Source organism: Triticum dicoccoides, chromosome 5B (genome assembly GCF_002162155.2).
Source record: "Triticum dicoccoides isolate Atlit2015 ecotype Zavitan chromosome 5B, WEW_v2.0, whole genome shotgun sequence".
NCBI lineage: Eukaryota > Viridiplantae > Streptophyta > Magnoliopsida > Poales > Poaceae > Triticum > Triticum dicoccoides.
This window is the reverse complement of record NC_041389.1, coordinates 4,570,008-4,588,982: the sequence shown is the minus strand read 5'-3', so window position 1 is coordinate 4,588,982 and position 18,975 is coordinate 4,570,008. Positions and strand designations below refer to the sequence as shown.

Below are 18,975 nucleotides of genomic sequence, written 5' to 3'. Positions count from 1 at the left end.
TAACAGTAGTGTGATACTCCCTCCGTAAAAAAATATAAGAGCGTTTAGATCATTAAGGAAGTACCAAACTGTTTGTTGGGTTTGTTCACATACTAGTTTAGTCGAAGCTCTCGCTTAATCTAATCCCTCGCTTAGATTGTAGTTAATCATTAGACCGCTGAACAGATAGATTGATTGGTAGAATGAGAATCTATGTTGGGGCCGGGTATTAGTTTAGTACTCCCTGTTACTAGTTGAAGCACCGATCAAGCATGGGGGTAGTATGATATAATGATGGAACCTTACATCTTCTTAAGTAAGATAGGTAGGTATTAGTTAATTACGTACACACATTAATACATACATATTGATGTGCCGTGGAATTTATCTATCAAAGCCTTCACAATAGTAGAAGAAAGCCATAGGATCCGATATGATTTAAATCCTTGGAAAATTTTCTTACGGTGGCCGTCTTCATTCGTTGGATTGGAATTCTTAGGAATACTTGATTAAAATTGATTGTACTACATTTTGAACTTAAATCTTCATACACTCAAACCCTTTATTTCCCCTGTGTTGTCAAACACCCTTTCATCCAAATTCGTCTAGTTTGGTAATCCTACATGATATAAGAGGACATGACACTCTATTCCTGCGTTTTTTTCTTCATGTTTGTATGTTTCGTCAAGTTAATCCAAAAAAAAGTCAAAATCGGCTAACCAACCTCAACCTGAGTTGGTCGCCTCCCGCACGCTCGTCACCCCACGCGGAAGCGCCTTCGACCTTATCCCTTCCCCTCCTTTTCCTCATTCGCTCGACACATCGCGGCCCCCGGCGATCGACCACTGGCCACGCGAATCCGACGGCTGCGTGCGCCACGATCCAACGGTCCGCGTGGTCACCGATCCGACACTGGTAGCGTAGCGTGGAGGATCGTCCGTCCCTTTGCCCGGAAATTTCTCCGCCCCTCCCACGTGGCTTCTCACCCTATGCGGATAAAAATTTCCTTTTGCATCAGAGAAAGATATGCCAAAATCCCACTCTACGTCACCTTCACAATGAAACACAAAGAGAGAGGGGGAGGAAGGGACCTCAGTTTTCCTTTTGTCCAAAAATTTCCATTTTTCCCTCCTAAATTAACACCCCATGTGCCGTGTGTAGACAGGAATTTCCGTTTCCGTTTCATTAATTCGTTATTTACTGCCTTCCTCTTCCTCCAGGCTCCAGCGGTGCTGCGGCTGCCACCCTCTTTGCCTCCCACGCCTTCTCCATTCTTCCTCCTCCTCCTCTTCTGCAGTTACTCCAGTCCAGTCCAGTCCAGTCCAACCACCCGCAAGAACTCCACTCCATCCGCGGAGGTGAAAAGATCTTGGTTCCGGCGAGGGGAACCGCCGACCCTCCCACCGAGCAAGGGAGGCGGAGGGAGGGAGGGAGATCCCTGCGCCGCCATGGCCGAGAAGGAGGCCGGAAACCTGGAGGCCGTCCTCAAGGAGGTCGTCGACCTGGTACGCACCTCACCGCCGCGGCCTCTTCCGCTCTCCTCTCCTCTCCTCTCCTCTCCTCACCCGGGCTTCTTGGGCGGGTTCTTTCTTGGGGGGGATTTGGAGCTTCTTGCGCCGCCTTTGATTCGCCGCAGCCGCAAGGGGTTCCTCTCCTCCTCTAAATTCCACTTCTTGGTTCAGACATTGTACCATCTCCCCCTTGTTTCGCCCTTCAATCAATCTTGGTTAGTTCCTACGGGCTGCTGCTCTGTTCCTCAACTTCGGCTCTGCTTCTTCTTGGTGCTGCTGCTGCTCTGTTCCTCAACTTCGGCTCTGCTTCTTCTTGGTGCTGCTGCTGCTCTGTTCCTCAACTTCGGCTCTGCTTCTTCTTGGTGCTGCTGCTGCTCTGTTCCTCAACTTCGGCTCTGCTTCTTCTTGGTGCTGCTGCAGGAGAACATCCCCCTGGAGGAGGTGTTCGACAACCTGAGATGCAGCCGCGAGGGGCTCACCGGGGAGCAGGCGCGGCAGCGGCTCCAAATCTTCGGCGCCAACAAGCTGGAGGAGAAGGAGGAGAGCAAGGTGCTCAAGTTCCTGGGCTTCATGTGGAACCCGCTCTCCTGGGTCATGGAGGCCGCCGCCATCATGGCCATCGCGCTCGCCAACGGAGGGGTAAGCACGGACAGGCATCTCAACTTCTCAAGAAATTATTTTCTTTTTCCTTCTCATCTTGCTTACTGCACTGCATACACAAATTTACAGTCCAAGATTGGGTCATTTCACATCTTGTATGTATGCCGTGTTTAACTGTGCGTGTGTGTCATCAGGGCAAGTGGTTCCTCAACCTGAAAAATTCTCAACTTGAAGATTCTAGTTGAGGACAAGTGGTTCCTCAAACCCCTCAACCACTGAACAAATCTTACTACGTAGTTTTTTGTTGCTTAGGAACTTACAGTTCAAGATTGGGTCACCATCTAACATCTTTTCTTTTAATATTCTTGTGTGATTTTGCTGCCATCAATCAATCAATCAGAATAAGCCGCCGGACTGGCAGGACTTCATCGGCATCATCACCCTGCTGGTTATCAATTCCACCATCAGTTTCATCGAGGAGAACAATGCCGGCAACGCCGCCGCCGCGCTCATGGCCCGTCTCGCCCCCAAAGCCAAGGTCATTTCTTCTGCCACCTACTTACCACACTATGCTGCTTCAGTATGCCTACATGGCGATTTTTTGAGTTGAGGTGTCCCAGCAGAGCCCATTCACAAGTCTGAATTTTTCTGTCATCTTCAGATTCTTCGCGACGGCCGGTGGACCGAGGAAGACGCCGCCATCCTCGTGCCAGGGGACGTCATCAGCATCAAGCTCGGAGACATCATACCTGCAGACGCACGCCTCCTGGAGGGAGACCCTCTCAAGATTGATCAGGTCCTTCCCTTTCCACTCTTCTTTATTTGTTATATAAAGGCATCTGCTCATAACATAATTTCTCTTCTCTTGTCTTGTGTTGTAGTCTGCCCTGACCGGAGAATCGTTGCCGGCCACCAAAGGCCCCGGTGATGGCGTCTACTCCGGCTCGACGGTCAAGCAAGGAGAGATCGAAGCCGTCGTGATCGCCACCGGTGTCCACACCTTCTTCGGAAAGGCTGCACACCTTGTTGACTCCACTAACCAAGTGGGCCATTTTCAGAAGGCAAGACTCAAGCCCTCACCTTCACCTAGCTGATGTCTCTGTTTTCTTGATTGGACCATCGACATAGATGACAATATTATTACTGTTATCCTACCGGTGCAGGTTCTGACGGCCATTGGGAACTTCTGCATTTGTTCGATTGGTGTGGGAATGTTCATCGAGATCATTGTAATGTATCCTATCCAGCACAGGGGGTACCGCCCTGGAATCGACAACCTCCTGGTCCTTCTCATTGGAGGCATTCCAATAGCCATGCCAACGGTCTTATCCGTGACTATGGCTATCGGGTCACATCGATTATCTCAACAGGTTTTCACCTGGAGCATAACATAGTTTGGTTTTCAGTTTTTTTTAATCTGCATTACTTAACTGAACCATGGTATGATTTTTTTTCAGGGAGCTATCACAAAGAGAATGACTGCAATCGAGGAGATGGCGGGCATGGATGTTCTTTGCAGTGATAAAACTGGAACTTTGACCCTCAATAAGCTTACCGTGGACAAGAACCTTGTTGAGGTAAGACGAGGATATTACTTTAACTCTTGCATTCTTTTTCTGATCCATACATCTTATTAAAACAAGTCTTGCCCAGGTTTTCGAAAGAGGCATCACTCAGGACCAGGTGATTCTCATGGCTGCTAGAGCGTCTCGAACAGAAAACCAAGATGCTATTGATACAGCAATTGTTGGGATGCTAGCTGATCCGAAAGAGGTACCGTACAATACTTTGTCGATGCGCTGGCAGATGATTTTACCTCGTTTTATATGCTGAAATGACTGTCTGCCCATATGTTCACGCAGGCACGTGCTGGTATTCAAGAAGTTCATTTTCTGCCATTCAATCCTACTGACAAGAGGACGGCGCTGACATACATTGACGCTGATGGCAAAATGCACCGTGTTAGTAAGGGCGCACCCGAGCAGGTACCACAAGAATGAACTGTTTTCATGTTGATATCCTAGCATTGCCTTATGGAAGGAAATATTATGCTCATGACTGTTGTGAACCCAATGAGCTGACTGTAGATTCTTCACCTCGCTCACAACACATCGGAGATAGAGCGGAGGGTCCATGCTGTGATTGACAAATTTGCAGAGCGTGGACTTCGGTCGCTTGCTGTAGCGTATCAGGTGAGAAAAATTACAATGTACCCTCTATCTTAGGCTGCTATTCATTATCCACCGTTCAGTCAGAGAAGGATTTCATGAAAACTTAAACTAAAATTACTAAGCCCGACTTAAGCTAGTATTTGCAAACATTCTGGCTTATGTATCTGTATGACTACCGTCGGTCGACCTTAATTAGTTTTTTTTTGTATCTGTTTTTGGTATATGTTGTCTTAACAGTGTATATCCTGTCCTTCCATGCAGGAAGTACCAGATGGGAGGAAAGAAAGTCCTGGTGGCCCATGGCACTTTGCTGGTCTGATGCCACTTTTTGATCCTCCAAGACATGACAGTGCTGAAACAATTCGGAGGGCACTTAACCTTGGTGTTAATGTCAAGATGATCACAGGTAATAGTTTCATTCCTTCTCAGAAAAAAAGTAATAGTTTCATTGAAACAATATTCAAATATTCAGGTGATCAGCTCGCCATTGGAAAGGAAACAGGGCGTCGCCTGGGAATGGGTACAAACATGTATCCTTCATCTGCTCTGCTGGGGCAGAAAAATTCAGACGAGTCCATTTCTGCTTTACCAGTTGACGATCTCATTGAGAAAGCTGATGGCTTTGCTGGCGTCTTCCCCGGTATGCTTTTTTTTTTATGAATGAAATTACAGCACTGCAAAAACAGGGAGTTGGGAGAGCGAACAAATATTTTTAATTCCACATTGACCGAGTCATTGCTTTTTCTCCAGAGCACAAGTATGAGATTGTGAAACGCCTGCAAGCACGAAAGCACATCTGTGGAATGACGGGTGATGGAGTAAATGATGCTCCAGCCCTAAAGAAAGCAGATATTGGTATTGCGGTTGCTGACGCGACTGATGCAGCCAGGAGTGCTTCAGATATTGTCCTCACAGAACCAGGCCTCAGCGTGATCATCAGTGCCGTGCTTACCAGCCGTGCGATTTTCCAGCGTATGAAGAACTACACTGTATGTGATAATGTGCCTGAGTATTATTTCCTACTTTTTTGCTCGTGCTATATATATGGCTAATGCATTGCGATGCGTGCAGATCTATGCTGTCTCCATCACAATTCGTATTGTGGTAAGTTTTTCTTGTGTTTGTATACTTCTGTTGGGGATCAAAATTTCACTTATTCAACTTAGCAAAGGTTACGAGATCTGTACGCTTGAATGTTTTTGGAATATATATTCATCTTAAGCACTGAAGTTTCGCCCATCTGGCCCATATGCCTTGCTTCAGGGTTAACTCTGTATCTTCCTTTTCCGCTGACCTTTAACAGCTTGGATTTATGCTACTTGCCCTCATCTGGAAATTCGACTTCCCACCGTTCATGGTCCTGATCATAGCGATTCTAAATGATGGTACCATCCCTCTACCCCCCTCCTCTGTTTCAGAACAGAAGTAGAATCCAAAAGTATAAATATTTAAACCTCTTTAACCATTTGTTGTGAACTTGTGGTTGATAGGTACCATCATGACTATATCAAAGGATCGGGTAAAACCATCTCCACTACCCGACAGCTGGAAGCTGGCTGAGATCTTCACAACTGGAGTTATCCTTGGTGGATACTTGGCAATAATGACGGTCATCTTCTTCTGGGCTGCGTACAAGACAAACTTTTTCCCGGTAAGGAGCACTGCGCTTAAGTGAACAAAAAATATATTTTTGTGAATGTTAGGGAAATTGCAGTGTCCAAGGCAAACTTCTGATAACTACTTTCATGATCTCTACTTCAACTTACTGACGCTTACTGTTAATAAAATTTCAGAGGTTGTTTCATGTCGAAAGCCTCGAGAAGACAGCTCAGGACGATTTCCAAAAGCTCGCGGCTGCCATTTACCTCCAAGTCAGCACCATCAGCCAAGCCCTCATCTTTGTCACCAGGTCGCGCAGCTGGTCATTTGCCGAGCGTCCTGGGTTTCTACTGGTCTTTGCGTTCTTCGTTGCACAGCTGGTCTGCTCCCTCTTATAAATGAACTGCTTCAGGAGAAAAGCACATCAAGCTAAAAAAACCTTCCCATTTAATATTTGCAGATTGCTACGCTGATCGCGGTGTATGCTGACTGGCGGTTCACTCAGATCAAAGGCATCGGGTGGGGCTGGGCCGGCGTCGTGTGGCTCTACAATATCATCACATACCTCCCGCTCGATATCATCAAGTTCCTCATCCGATACACTCTGAGCGGCAAAGCGTGGGACCTCGTCATCGACCAAAGGGTAATAATAATAACATGTGTGCTGTGCTGCACAACTTTCTTGGCCTGTCGGGCCATTTACCATGCATGACTGACTAATGTTCATCTTTCCGTAGATCGCGTTCACAAGGAAGAAAGACTTTGGCAAGGAGGAGAGGGAGCTCAAGTGGGCACACGCTCAGAGGACCCTCCATGGGCTGCAGCCACCGGATGCCAAGATGTTCTCGGAGAAGGGGGGCTACAATGAGCTGAATCACATGGCTGAAGAGGCCAAGAGGAGGGCCGAGATTGCGAGGTACGCGGGACCAACCAATCATAGCCCTTCCTTGCATATAATTTCCCCTGGTCCCTCATTGGCTCATTATTACTCATGACTTCATCTCTGGACATCCATGTGTCATCTCTGGAGTATCATCAGTGGGCAGGCATGCAATGGTGATTTGTGTTTGTCGACAAGGATGTGAAACTAACTTTGCTGTCATGGTTTGCTACAGGTTGAGGGAGCTTCATACGCTCAAAGGGCACGTGGAGTCCGTCGTCAAGCTGAAGGGTCTCGACATCGAGACGATCCAGCAGTCCTACACGGTCTGATGCTCTGAGCTGCCCATGAGTGAAGAGTGGATCCTCTTCTTTGCTATGAACTTCACTACTGTAATCGACCGTGCGCGTGGTACTGAGACATAACTACTCTAGTTAAACGTTGCCCGCTGGTGACATAGTTTCGCGCCACCTAAGTAATCGCGTCGCCGTTTTTTTTGTTCGTTTTTTTACGTTTTCAGACAGTATGTATATTATGTTTTTTCCCTTCATTTTTAGCTCGTTACCGACATGTGGATAAATCGGGTATGGTGGTCTGTTTGTGGGGCAAGGTAGGGTTGGCGTGTGACCTTCATTCAGTGCATGGCGATGAAATGCTTCCTTTCCTGGGGTCTGGTTTCAGATCCGTAGCTGTGGTTTGGCTCAAATATATTTGCCTGCCATGCTTTTGTGTGTCGGTGATAGATGCAGTCAAAGTGCTTCATGGGCCTCATGGTAGAAATCTTTCGTGCTGTAGACTGTAAAATGTTTCTAGTTCATCCAAGGAGCTTCTAAAAAAGAAAAGTTCATCTAGGGAGATGTCGATCACATAACATTTTGTTTTTGACTCGAAATACGCCGCACCGAGTTTGTGTGGATGTTTCTCTTTTGAGAATCCATTTGCTCCGTCGATTCCCTAGTGAGTTCTGTAGGGACATTTAGGCGAATGAACACCAACATACCAATCCCACACAATTCGAACTAGTTTAGAAGGTTTTGAAGAGCCACACGAGTTTCTCGCCGCACCAGGTGAGAACTTAGAGCAACCCTAGCAGAATACCAATACTTCAAAAACAAAAAAAAAACGCCGAAAATAGGTAGAGAAGGGTATTCTAGAAGATTACCAAAAGGGCTACCAGGTTACTCGAGAACCGCAGCGTCATTTTTCGATAAAGGATGGATTTTATTGATTCAAAATAGAGCATCAAGAGGATATACACCCGGCCTCTGCATAGCTAAGATGCACACAACCAACATGTACACACGCACACAAAAATCAAGCCAACAAATAGCAAAATCATACAAGACCAAAGCTATGCGTAGGTAAGGAAAAAAAATCGATGAGCACTCCACATACTCCGTCATTCTCCTCGGCGATAATGCCGGTTGCGACGGGGCCACATGGAGATGGGGATATAGCGAAATGGCCTTTTCTTTTTCTTTTTCTTTTTTTTTGCTAAAAAAACAAAGTCACTTGTTTGAGACATACTCCACAAAGTCGCTTGAAAATAATCTTATAAGTCAAATTTGGGCTCCAGCCCGGTAAACCCGGCCCACACTATAGCATGTCCAGGCCCATTGGGTCCACACTATCCAGTCACACCTTGGCTACCACCGAATTCGTCGACCAAATGCCGCCGCAGTGGCCGTGCCTCCAGCCCGCCGCCGCCGCTCGCCGCTTCCCCCCCTTCGTCTCCCGCAGGAGGCGCTGCTCCTCCTCCGTCCCCGCCCCCGTCTGCGCCTCGGCGCCCTCCGGCCACGCCCGCGAGCAGGTAAGTAACCCAGCTCAGCCGCCGGCCTGTCGCCGCCGCTAGCTCCTGACGCCGGTGTTCGCCATGCAGGAGGATGGGCAGTCGCTGGTTGTGGTGGGCGGCGGCGCCGCCGGGGTGTACGCGTCGATAAGGGCCAAGGCCCTGGCTCCCCACCTCAACGTGGTGGTCATAGAGAAAGGCAAGTTCTTGTCCAAGGTACCAACCATGCCAATGTTGTCTTGATTTCCATTGGACTGAAAAAGCTACTGTCTTTAAGTATGAATTGCTGGAATGGATGGCTGCAGGTCAAGATCTCGGGCGGCGGGCGGTGCAATGTCACCAACGGGCACCATCTCGAGCCGTCGGTACGCGCACTTTGCAGACTCTGCTGAATCCATTGCTTCTCATAGTCCATATTTATTAGTGCTGTGGATTTGTAATTGTGGCCTAGTCATCTAGAAAGGGAAGATCTTTTGATTATCATTGATCAAATATTATTCGATTCTCAGGGACTGGCGAGAAATTACCCTAGGGGGTACAAAGAACTCCGGGGATCGTTCTTTCGTAGTCATGGGCCACAGGACACCATGCACTGGTTTTCAGATCACGGTGTGGAGCTTAAGGTAGCTTAGTGCACACCACATTTCCTTCAGGATCTTGCTTGTGCATTTACTGAAGCCAGTTTACCTATCCGTGTCTGCTGTTTTGATTGTCATGTCAGACCGAAGAGGACGGTAGAGTCTTTCCTGTCACTGACAACTCTGCGTCGGTAGTAGACTGCCTGCTGAACGAGGCGAGAAGACTGGGAGGTAGCTAATGCTACTTGACTCTGCTGCCCATTCAGTTATCATCCACACACCCTTCACCGCAAAGAAACAATTTCTGGAATTGAGTTGTTTTTTTGAAGTTTCCCTGCAGGCTGGTAAATCCGTGTCCGGTGCATCTGTCGACGCCAACGGCAAGTTTGTTGTCAAAGTTGAGAAGCGTACTATTGATTTTGTTGATTACATCAACGCTAATTATGTCTTGGTTGCTACAGGCAGCAGCCAGCAGGTATGTGAACACTAATTAGGCGCTTACTCTACTAGACACCGTAAACTAGTTCCCTTACATGTTTCTCTTACTTGCAGGGCTACTCATTTGCTGCGCAACACGGTCACTCGATTATTCCACCGGTGCCCAGCTTATTCACATTTAAAATTGCAGACAAGCGACTGGCTGATCTCTCCGGGGTATGGATCCATAACTGCTTTTGCAAATCTCATACTCACAAGTAATACTGACTGACTGCACAAAAATGATTCCCCTCCTTTTCTCCTGCCATGTAGGTTTCGTTCACAAGAGTCAAAGCAAAATTGATGCTAGATGGGATTCAGAAAAGCGCTCCTGAATTAACTCAGGTCAGCTGGCCACCTTCAGCAATAGGCTCCGTCGTAGATGTTTGTTTACATCAATTGTTTGGCCATTGCAGACTGGACCTATGTTGGTTACACATTGGGGGCTTAGTGGCCCTGTTGTTCTTCGATTGTCTGCATGGGGAGCGCGTGAACTATATCAGGACAAGTACCAAGGTGAGGTCCAAAGAAATTGTACACGAGTGCATTTAACTCTGCTGTTGAATGCCTCTTGGTACTTTGTCCACGACAAGCTGAAGAAACATAGCTGGATCAATTTCTTCAGCTAAAACATGCACACTCGTGTACAATTTCTTCAGCTTGTGCATTTTGTGTTCCATCAATCACTACATTTTTAATACGGAACATAGCTGGGTCTAGTGTTTTGTTTCTTCAGCTTGTGCATTTTGTGTTCCATCAATCACATGAAACTTGCCATTACAATAGTATTTTAAAACAGCATGTAAGATTTACTCCCTCTGTCCCATAATATAAGACATTTTTGCAAGCTAAAGCTATGTTTTAGCTTGCAAAAACGTCTTGTATTGTGGGAGAGAGGGAGTAAAAGATATTGTCGAACTCATCCGCTTCTCTTGTTGGAATATGTATATTTTCTTTCAACACAGCAAAGCTTGTGGTTGACTTCATACCTGACATTCACATCGAGGACGTGAAGCGGATCCTATTCCAGCACAAAGACCAACATGCGGTTCTGATCTTTCCCTGTCCTTTGTTAATGCTTTCGAGTCTTCATCTGAGAATATGAGTTCTTTCTAGAAACAGAGAATCCGAGTTTTAAAATTTAACTCTGCTGTTGAATGCCTCTTGCTCTAATAAATTAATGGACCAGTTCTTGTAAATGCCTTCAACAAGACGGACATTGCTTTCTGTTTCTTTATATGTCTCCCTTATTAGGCTTTCTGAGTTCAATTTTAGTGGAGATTTGCTACTGCAGATACAGATACTTATAACCACCTTTACAACATTCTGTTTTATCAGTCATGTTGGGGTACTTTAGCCAACCTCCATCCGGAAATACTTGTCGGTTATCCATTTCTCCGACAAGTATTTCCGGACGGAGGGAGTATTTTGTATGACTCATGTAATTTTATCACAGAAATATTCCCTGTGAATATTCCGATTTTCCTTGTACTCCCTCCGTTCCTAAATATAAGTCTTTGTAGAGGTTCCACTAGGTGGACTACATACGAAGCAAAATGAATGAATCTAAACTTAAAATGCATCTATATACATCCGTATGCGGTCTATAGTGAAATTTCTACAAAGACTTACATTTAGGAACGGAGGGAGTAAACATTATGGTGAAGCTGAACTAAGATTTTTTTTAATCTCTGCAGAAGAACAAAGTAAATAACGCCTTTCCCAAGGAGTTTGGTCTGGTGAAGAGGTTTTGGGGTTTCCTTCTAGAACAGGAGGTTGCAGTAGCTGAATTCTGGTCCTTACTCAGCCCCTTAATTTTGGTGTTTTACTCAGTCGAAGTTTTCTCTTGCAGAGTTTAGATGGTGACATGCACTGGGCCACCGTGCCAAAAACTCATCTAAACGCGATAGCCCTTCGTTTAAAACAGTGGATGTTTGAGGTTGTTGGGAAGGTATGTGATATCTTAAGTAGTATATCACTTGAAACGCTCCATAGCGATTCTTTTTAAAGTATCTGTGCTCACTGATGTTCCTTCATCGTCATATGTAGGGCCAATTCAAAGATGAATTTGTGACAGCTGGAGGTGTTCCACTTTCAGAGGTACTTATTAATCGACAAACTTAATTGCTGTTTTCACAAACATGACTCGACTCACGAAAATTCCAACTTGTTCATCTGTTGTAAAGATGTCGCTTGGCACCATGGAAAGCAAGAAGCAGCCCAATCTGTTCTTTGCAGGAGAGGTAACAGCACAACTGTTCTTGAACTTGCAACCCTCTGGTCATCTTATCTTACAGAGTGTGATCTTGCTGTAGGTACTTAACGTCGACGGGGTCACGGGCGGATTCAATTTTCAGGTAAGGAGTAGATATTTTCTCTTCCTGGAGAGCAGTGAATTAGTAAAATAAAACTTTTGAAGTGAGAACGCAAGGTTTCAACTGGCATTTTCTCTTTGTTTTGCACAGAACGCATGGACTGGTGGGTATATAGCTGGGACAAGCATTGGCACATTGGCATCAAACAGCATTCTCAAAGAAGAGCAAGCCTGTTTGCAACTACAAGGATCTTAAGGACATGTATGAAATCATGACAAGGAGGGCAGTGATTCAAGGATTCCTAGTTCTTACTGGCTGACAAACTTTGTTAAAACTTGTGAGAGTATAAAGTTGGGTCATCTATTTTGGAACGGAGTGAGTAGTCCACAGTATTGTAGCTAAAAAAACAAGCAAAGATAACCAAGTTTCACATCGACTAACTGTATCGTCGTCTTGTAGCGACAATTTTGCTGTGGAGTAAGATCCTAGTTGAGCAACTTGTGAATCCTTGTAAACTTGGCAGTAAGAATCAGAAGATCAATATGCCCAGTGCATTCATTGCTTTTCCTGAAGCTACAGCACCTGGTCTACTGAAACATAGAACAATTCTCATTGTCTAATCAAGAATGCAACAAATAAATTTCTTGATGTTCCTTTTGTTGCGAAAGAATTTCTTAAATGTTCATTTTAAACAATCAGAATGCAGCAATGCAGTCCCTGAATGTCCACACACTCGCTATAGATGAAACTATAACAGATGAAGTGTAATTACACAGAAAGGTACATCGACTAGTCGTTCGTCGCATCGTAGCAGCAATTTTGCTGTGAAGCAAGTTCCTGAATTGATGCAAACTTTGCTGTAACACAATCACAAGACCAATGCATTGATTTCCAGAAGGTTAGATTGGAACTTGCAGCTACAGCAACATAAGAACAATATTCATCGTCTAATTCAGAACGCAACAATGCAATGTCTAAAAGTTCTCATCACACCACAGATAAATAAGTTTGGAAACATTTTCTTAACACACGCACGCTACAGGCGACGAAACTAGAACAGATGCTTCCTTCATCCAAAGAGACTGGTTGCTCCACAAAACTGCACCTGTTCAGCTAGCTAGCTATAATTAAGTTGTTTATTCCTGACTGATGATACTTAACCTAGCAGAAGCAGAAGCAGAAGCAGAAGCAGGAGCAGGCCCTAAAAAGGTAAAAACTATAACTAGAGCAAATGCATGCGCTCGACATAGGGGTTGTGCAGCCACTGGCTGAGCGGCTCCCCGCACCCGACGAAGCAGCCGGTGTTGCCGCGGGCGGCGAAGAGCGGGAACTGGAAGAGATGCAGAAGCTTCTCGATGGACTGGCGGACCAGCGACGAGCCAGTGACCCTGCTCCTCCTCCCCCAGCCGGTGACGATGTCGATCCTCTCGGGGCAGGAGCCCATGAGCAGCATCTGCCTGTGGAACCAGGCGAGCGTCCTGGAGAGAGCCGTGACGGCGGTGCCCTCGGACATGAGGTGGAGGTTGATGAGCCAGTAGGAGGAGCTCTTCTCCCTGACCGAGTCCGGGTAGACGTTCTTCTGCGCGGCCACCTCCCATATGAACCCGGCCTCCTCCTTGAGGCCGGACTTGTGCAGGAAGTCTATCACGGCGTCCATTATGCCCCTCTTGCTCTCCCGGTCCTCGCTGTGCATCATGTCCAGGAAATACCTGGCATGGTCCCTCACGTTCTCGCCGCCGGGCTCGGCGTCGGGCAGGTAGAGCAAGAACATGTGGGCCGGGTGTCCGGTGATCGCCATGAGCTGGCAGCACAGCCCCATCTGCGCGTGAGCGTCGGTGCAGCAGCTGAGCAGCAAGGTGTAAGTCTGGAGAGACGGAACGAGCCCCTGCGCAAGCATGTTCTGGAGCACGCTGTAGGCGTCCTGAAACCTGTTGAGCTTCAGGAAAGCGCTGAGGAGTGAATTGCAGGTGGGCACGTTGGGCTGCAAACCATCCTGGAGCATCGCATGGTACCACCCTAACGCCTTGTCGACATTCCCAGCCTTGCCCCAGAGGTCCACCAGAAGACCATACACGGGCTCGTCAGGAGCCCAGTCGCGCCTCATCTCGAGGAACACAGCCTCGGCCTCGTCCAGATGACCACAGTGACCAAGAACCTCCATGACAATGCTGTAGGTTATCTTGTCGGGGCGGAATCCGGCGATCTGCATGTCCCTGTAGAGCTTCACAACATTGTCGTAGTTTCTTGCCTTTGCCTGCAGGGCGATTATTATGTTGTAAGTAACCAGGTTGGGCGTACACCCATTCTCAATCATCTCGCAGAAAAGCTTGTAGGCGGCCGCCAGCTGGCCCCCCTTTCCAAGGCAATTAACCATGGCGCTGTAGGTGAAGGTATCGGGCGACAGGCCGACTTCTTGCATCCTGCCATACAGGTCCATGGCCACTTCCAGGTACCCTGATTTAGCATGGATGTCGATCAGCGTGCAGTATGTGACGCGGTCAGGCTCGTAACCAGCTCCCTCCATCTCCTCAAAGACCTTAACAGCCTCTCTCAGAAAGTTTGCACGGCCATACGCGTGTATTATTCTGTTGTATGTCACCACGGTCGGCTTGCAGTTTACCAAGCTCATCTCATCGAGAAGCTTTCTCATCGTGCCAAACTGCTTTGCCTGTCCAAGGATCCCTATCATGGTGGTGTAGGTATGACCATCGTGCTTGAACCCTGGCTGCCGCTTCAACCAGTGGAAGAAACCAAGCGCAATATTGTGGTCATGAAGCAGCTTCAGCACTTGATTAGCCTGGAACGCGTCGATCTTGCAACGGAGATTATCAAGAACATGTTCCGTCATGGGACCCCACTTCATCTGCTGCAGCGTATGGTAGTACTGTTCGACTGCCCGCAATGACTTCAGTGATCTTAAGTTAGACTGCGGTCCTCCACCATGACCTTTTATTGTTCCTACTAAAGGGCCCTGAGATTTGTCAGAGGGACCACTATAAACAGTTGGAGCTGAGAAGTTGCGAGTTTGAACTCCAGCCCACCTGCCATCTGAATTGGGACTATTATTAGAATGGTAATTCGAGTGGCCCTGATTAGGATGCCTTTGACTCCTTACTTGTGACGGTGAACCGGAAACTGCAGCCGCTGGCCCTGAGAAATTCTGCTTTGACTTCGCGTATCCAGATCTTGAGCCCCCCTTCCCAAAATCATTTTGCATGGAAGGGGCAGAAGCCGTATTTGCCCCAGCATGGCTATGCTGATTATTTGCCTTGTTATTAGAAGACGGGCCACCAGATAATGGCTTGCTAGAATAGTTGGCACCAGCCTGTGGAACTTGCTTAGTGCTTCCATTATTCGACGAGGGCCTCAAATTTACCAACTCATTATACACGCCAGCTCCTGCGATTCCGGACTGAGAAATGCCCCTGGCAGCCTGCTTAGATGGCTGCACATAATTATTTCCTTGAACCTGACGGTTACCAGGATGGTTACTTCTGTTGCTTGATGCTGACTCCTTGTCTGGAGATGAGGCGGAAGGAATGACATTAACAGCTTGAGGTGGGTATCCAGTAGCACTGCCAGCAACATGCTGGGCAGACGGAGGCTGAACCTTCACAGAAGATCTGCGCTCGATAGCACTCGCAGTCTGCCTCTTTGAACCACAAGTGTCATCATCAGGGCACGTGCACGAAGCTCCATCCGCGCTACCACACCTTGACCCACTAAGGTAGAAGGACCGTGCACACTGGGTTAGCGTGCTGAGTTGCTTTGCCCTCAACATGAACTGCAATATTAAGTTTACATAGTGTCATCAAGTAGAACAACCTTTCATATTAGACATAAATAAGAGTTTCTGCTTTCATAATCTGGATTAAAAAAATACAAGGTCATGACAACATTTGTTTCGATGGACTGTTATCATCAAAGGCACAAGGATCGCAGAAACAGTACAAACCACAAGGAACAATAAGCTACAGAGAACAGGACATGAATATTATCAAGTGAACGCAGAAAGCTTGCCATTTCTTATCTGTGATACAATCGTGACCGTTAACCAATAAACCAAAGTCTAAAGCATATTTACAAGTTCCACAACAGGGTTTTCCAAATACTGGTGGTATAGAAGAATCAGACTGCGCGATGAATGCTAGCATGCAGTACAATGCATAATGACTAAGTAATGTAGCTATTAAGTTCGAGAATTACATCTAGCCTTGCTTGTTACGATTAATTTAGCAATGGACATTGCAAGATTTATTTTCCTTGCAGTTGGCCCAAATTGAATATCAAAACACCGTATTATGGTGCTCCATTTTGCAGTTGGCCCAAATTGAATATACAAAACACCATATTATGGTGCTCCATTTTGCAGTTGGCCCAAATTGAATATACACAACACCATATTATGGTGCTCCATTTTAGCTATTAAGAACTCACTAATATCAACTAAATACACTAGGGCTATTTTAGCGATGTAATTGCTACCCAGTTGCATTTCGGAAGACCCTTCTCATTCAAATGAGAAGCATAACAGCATACAATTATATAGACAACAAGGTAGAGTTTAACTAGAAAAAGTTTCAAGCTAGATATGGTGCAAAAATGGGCTACAAGCTTAATGCGATTTCTTGACTCCTTTCATGTGCTCATCCCTCATCTAGTCATATGTTTTGTCTTTTAAGAAGACGAGAGAGAATGCTATTATGTACTGTGAAGGATATATTTTAATACTCCCTCCGTCCCAAAATAAGTGTCGCTGATTTAGTACAACTTTACAAAGCAAAGTTGTACTAAATCAGCGACGTTTATTTTGGGACAGAGGGAGTAGTGTGCATAAAAGTAAAAATGTATGTTGGCAACTCATACAACGGATAAATGAAGAAATGTGTGTTGGGGAGGGAGGAGGGAGGGACTTACTGGTTAATAAATTAATCAACAAATTTCAAGAATGCCTATATATGTGGACTTCTACCCACCAAAGAGCTCCATGTTGGCCCTCAACGGCAGACCTGCAAAAAAAAAAATGTGATCAAAATTTGTGTATAGCACTATACTGCTTACTAGGATGCATTATTAGCTGTAAATCAAACCAGTAGTAGCATGAACTCAATTAGCTTAGTAGATTGTGTACAGCAAAACAAGTGGCTTATATAGTTAACCCTAGCTTGTGAGCATCTGTTTTATTACCTACCTCTCCTATTTCGGCATGGTCAGAAGATTATGGATGTCCGAAGAAGACACCAAATTATGAACAAGCAACAACTTCATTTACTAAGCTACTAAAAGTGCAGTTCTCAGTGAAGCTTTCTTCAGAAACAGAGAATTCATTGGGCCCAATGGGCGGCCCTCACGGCCGATCAGAAGTCAGCTTTACTGGATTTTAGCTTCGACTACAAAAAGATGTTGGATTAAAAGTCTAACCCAAAAACCCCCCCAATGTTTGGCCTAGTCCCCCAATGTTGGGTTATCTGCAGGGTTCTGGCTGGATGAGAGCTTAGGAATAAGTCCATAATCTAGACCCCTGCTCCGCGTTAGCTTGGAACCTTCAACTTGTACAAGCCAAAATGGCGATACCGAAGCACGCAAAGAAGCAATGAACAAAGGGCAAACTGATCCGTTTGCAGAGCCATTGGTGTCCGACTGTCCTGATCCAAGAATACTATTATTCTCTCTAAAAGATTGTTTGCACACAGATCCTGCTAACAACAGGGGAAAGGTTTGTTCTCTGAGCTAAGGTTTGCTAGGTGCTAATAGTGCCACATCACGATTAGTTCAAAAATGGGAGCTCGTCTCGTGTGTGTGAGCTTAATGCAAAGGGGGGAAACACGATTTTATTTATTTTTGGTTGTTGCTGCTGCTGGAAACAAAAATTTTGACCCTTTGTGACTTGTGGGGATTCAATCAACCGGTTTGGCGTTGCTGGTACTAGCAAGAACACACAACAGGGCGGCCTTCTTCTCGGTCGCCGGCGCCGGCGGGGGCCGGGCCGGGCTGGGGAATTAGGGCTGCGGAGGGCGGCCGGGCGGGAAAGAGGGGCGCCGCGGCAGGTGGCGGCGGAGGCAGGCCACCGGCCACCGGCCACCGCGACGCGTTATCCCCAGGACAGGACAGGACAGGACATTTGCAGAATCCCCTGTGGCGGAAGCAGTAGCAATGGCGCGCGTGAGCAGTGAAAGTAGACCCTTTTTTTCTCTCACCTTGAGACGGGAGGGGACGGGCGTCCGGCGAGGCTAGTGAGGAAGGGAAGGGCGACCCCGCGGCGGCGTGCCCTGGCCGTGGCCGGTGGGGACGTCGCCCTCTCCCCCTGGCACAGTCAATCCCCCTCCTGCGGCTGTGAGGAGGGCGGCGGCGGCAGCGGAGCTGGGCTGGAGAGGAGGAGTGGAGGAGGGCGTGACCGAGGGAATTTGGAGGCCGGATTTGTTGGTGCGCGCCCGGCGATTGCGGGGGATCTCCGGAAAGATCTCTGCTTTCGGCGGGGCGGGGCGGCGCACGGGTGGGGAACTGGATGGATGGAGGATTGTTTGGTGAGAGATGGGGAGGATGGAGGGGCTGCGTGCAAAAAGGAGGGGACATGCAACTTCCTTCGCAAGTCAAGACGGTCAGCTTCTCGGACGCTTCCTTATCCAATTTTTATCCAAGCTCCAAAAATGTCATCATCATCATATCATAAAGGCCGAATGATCGAATGCCGAACTAGCAAATGCTTGCTTGCCCATGAGAGCAACTCTAACTGTGCACAGAAAAGCCGGCCCAACGTGTCGATTCAAACGGACGGGCGTCCGCTTTTCATCTGCTTTTCCCGGCCCATTTTTGAGCCCCCATTTGCGTCTGCGCGGACGGGCGCGCGCCAACTACCCCTGGCCCGCCAGCCGGTGCCAGTCTCCACCATTTCCCTCTATTTTTTCCAAACTCCTCCCGCCGCTCGCCATGGACGACGAACTCGATGCCGCAGCCGGCCTTGCCTCCCTCGCCTCATCCGGCATGACGACCGCCCCCTCCGGCAAAGGCAAGCCTCGCACCTCCCGCAAGACTACCACGGCGCCCAAGCCGAAGAAGAAGCTGACGCCCGAGGAGCG

The 18,975-nt window shown here is 47.2% G+C and overlaps 3 protein-coding genes across 4 annotated transcripts; 2 read left to right on the top strand and 1 right to left on the bottom strand.

Annotated features, from left to right (window-relative positions):
* The first annotated feature begins 1,177 nt into the window (after positions 1-1,177).
* LOC119306973 (plasma membrane ATPase 1) lies at positions 1,178-7,471 on the top strand. 2 transcript variants are annotated; one of them, XM_037583044.1, is made up of 20 exons: positions 1,178-1,484; positions 1,911-2,129; positions 2,491-2,628; positions 2,752-2,886; positions 2,972-3,151; positions 3,254-3,460; positions 3,548-3,667; positions 3,744-3,863; positions 3,953-4,075; positions 4,178-4,282; positions 4,523-4,667; positions 4,764-4,901; positions 5,012-5,250; positions 5,333-5,365; positions 5,565-5,646; positions 5,752-5,912; positions 6,055-6,240; positions 6,321-6,503; positions 6,598-6,776; positions 6,976-7,471. In XM_037583044.1, exons 1-20 carry the CDS (start codon positions 1,428-1,430, stop codon positions 7,070-7,072), a joined length of 2,847 nt encoding a protein of 948 aa, XP_037438941.1. In that variant the 5' UTR covers positions 1,178-1,427; the 3' UTR covers positions 7,073-7,471. The 2 variants fall into 2 exon arrangements, with proteins under 2 accessions (XP_037438941.1, XP_037438940.1); XM_037583043.1 differs by having other exon boundaries at positions 1,179-1,484; positions 4,734-4,901.
* Positions 7,472-8,398: 927 nt separating this feature from the next.
* LOC119306971 (uncharacterized protein YtfP-like) lies at positions 8,399-12,475 on the top strand. The gene is made up of 16 exons (XM_037583042.1): positions 8,399-8,550; positions 8,620-8,745; positions 8,835-8,894; positions 9,039-9,152; positions 9,251-9,338; positions 9,437-9,582; positions 9,660-9,761; positions 9,858-9,929; positions 10,001-10,100; positions 10,550-10,632; positions 11,282-11,359; positions 11,437-11,535; positions 11,634-11,684; positions 11,771-11,827; positions 11,900-11,941; positions 12,050-12,475. Exons 1-16 carry the CDS (start codon positions 8,410-8,412, stop codon positions 12,152-12,154), a joined length of 1,464 nt encoding a protein of 487 aa, XP_037438939.1. The 5' UTR covers positions 8,399-8,409; the 3' UTR covers positions 12,155-12,475.
* A 313-nt stretch (positions 12,476-12,788) lies between these two features.
* LOC119306970 (pentatricopeptide repeat-containing protein At1g18900-like) lies at positions 12,789-18,416 on the bottom strand. Its single transcript, XM_037583041.1, has 3 exons — positions 18,097-18,416; positions 16,817-16,908; positions 12,789-15,683 (listed from the first exon to the last, which is right to left on the bottom strand). The coding sequence occupies exon 3, from the start codon at positions 15,678-15,680 to the stop codon at positions 13,122-13,124; it is 2,559 nt and encodes an 852-aa protein (XP_037438938.1). The 5' UTR covers positions 15,681-15,683; positions 16,817-16,908; positions 18,097-18,416; the 3' UTR covers positions 12,789-13,121.
* Positions 18,417-18,975: the final 559 nt, after the last annotated feature.

What these genes read in the sequence shown, in the direction of transcription:
- LOC119306973 (XM_037583043.1), top strand. Translation starts at nt 1,428, where the DNA reads ATGGCCGAGAAGGAGGCCGGAAACCTGGAGGCCGTCCTCAAGGAGGTC. An exon ending in TGCTAGCTGATCCGAAAGAG is followed by an intron (nt 3,864 to 3,952) that starts GTACCGTACAAT and finishes ATGTTCACGCAG; the next exon opens with GCACGTGCTGGTATTCAAGA. An exon ending in CCATCACAATTCGTATTGTG is followed by an intron (nt 5,366 to 5,564) that starts GTAAGTTTTTCT and finishes GACCTTTAACAG; the next exon opens with CTTGGATTTATGCTACTTGC.
- LOC119306971 (XM_037583042.1), top strand. Translation starts at nt 8,410, where the DNA reads ATGCCGCCGCAGTGGCCGTGCCTCCAGCCCGCCGCCGCCGCTCGCCGC. An exon ending in CTACAGGCAGCAGCCAGCAG is followed by an intron (nt 9,583 to 9,659) that starts GTATGTGAACAC and finishes TCTTACTTGCAG; the next exon opens with GGCTACTCATTTGCTGCGCA. An exon ending in TGTTTGAGGTTGTTGGGAAG is followed by an intron (nt 11,536 to 11,633) that starts GTATGTGATATC and finishes CGTCATATGTAG; the next exon opens with GGCCAATTCAAAGATGAATT.
- LOC119306970 (XM_037583041.1), bottom strand. Translation starts at nt 15,680, where the DNA reads ATGTTGAGGGCAAAGCAACTCAGCACGCTAACCCAGTGTGCACGGTCC.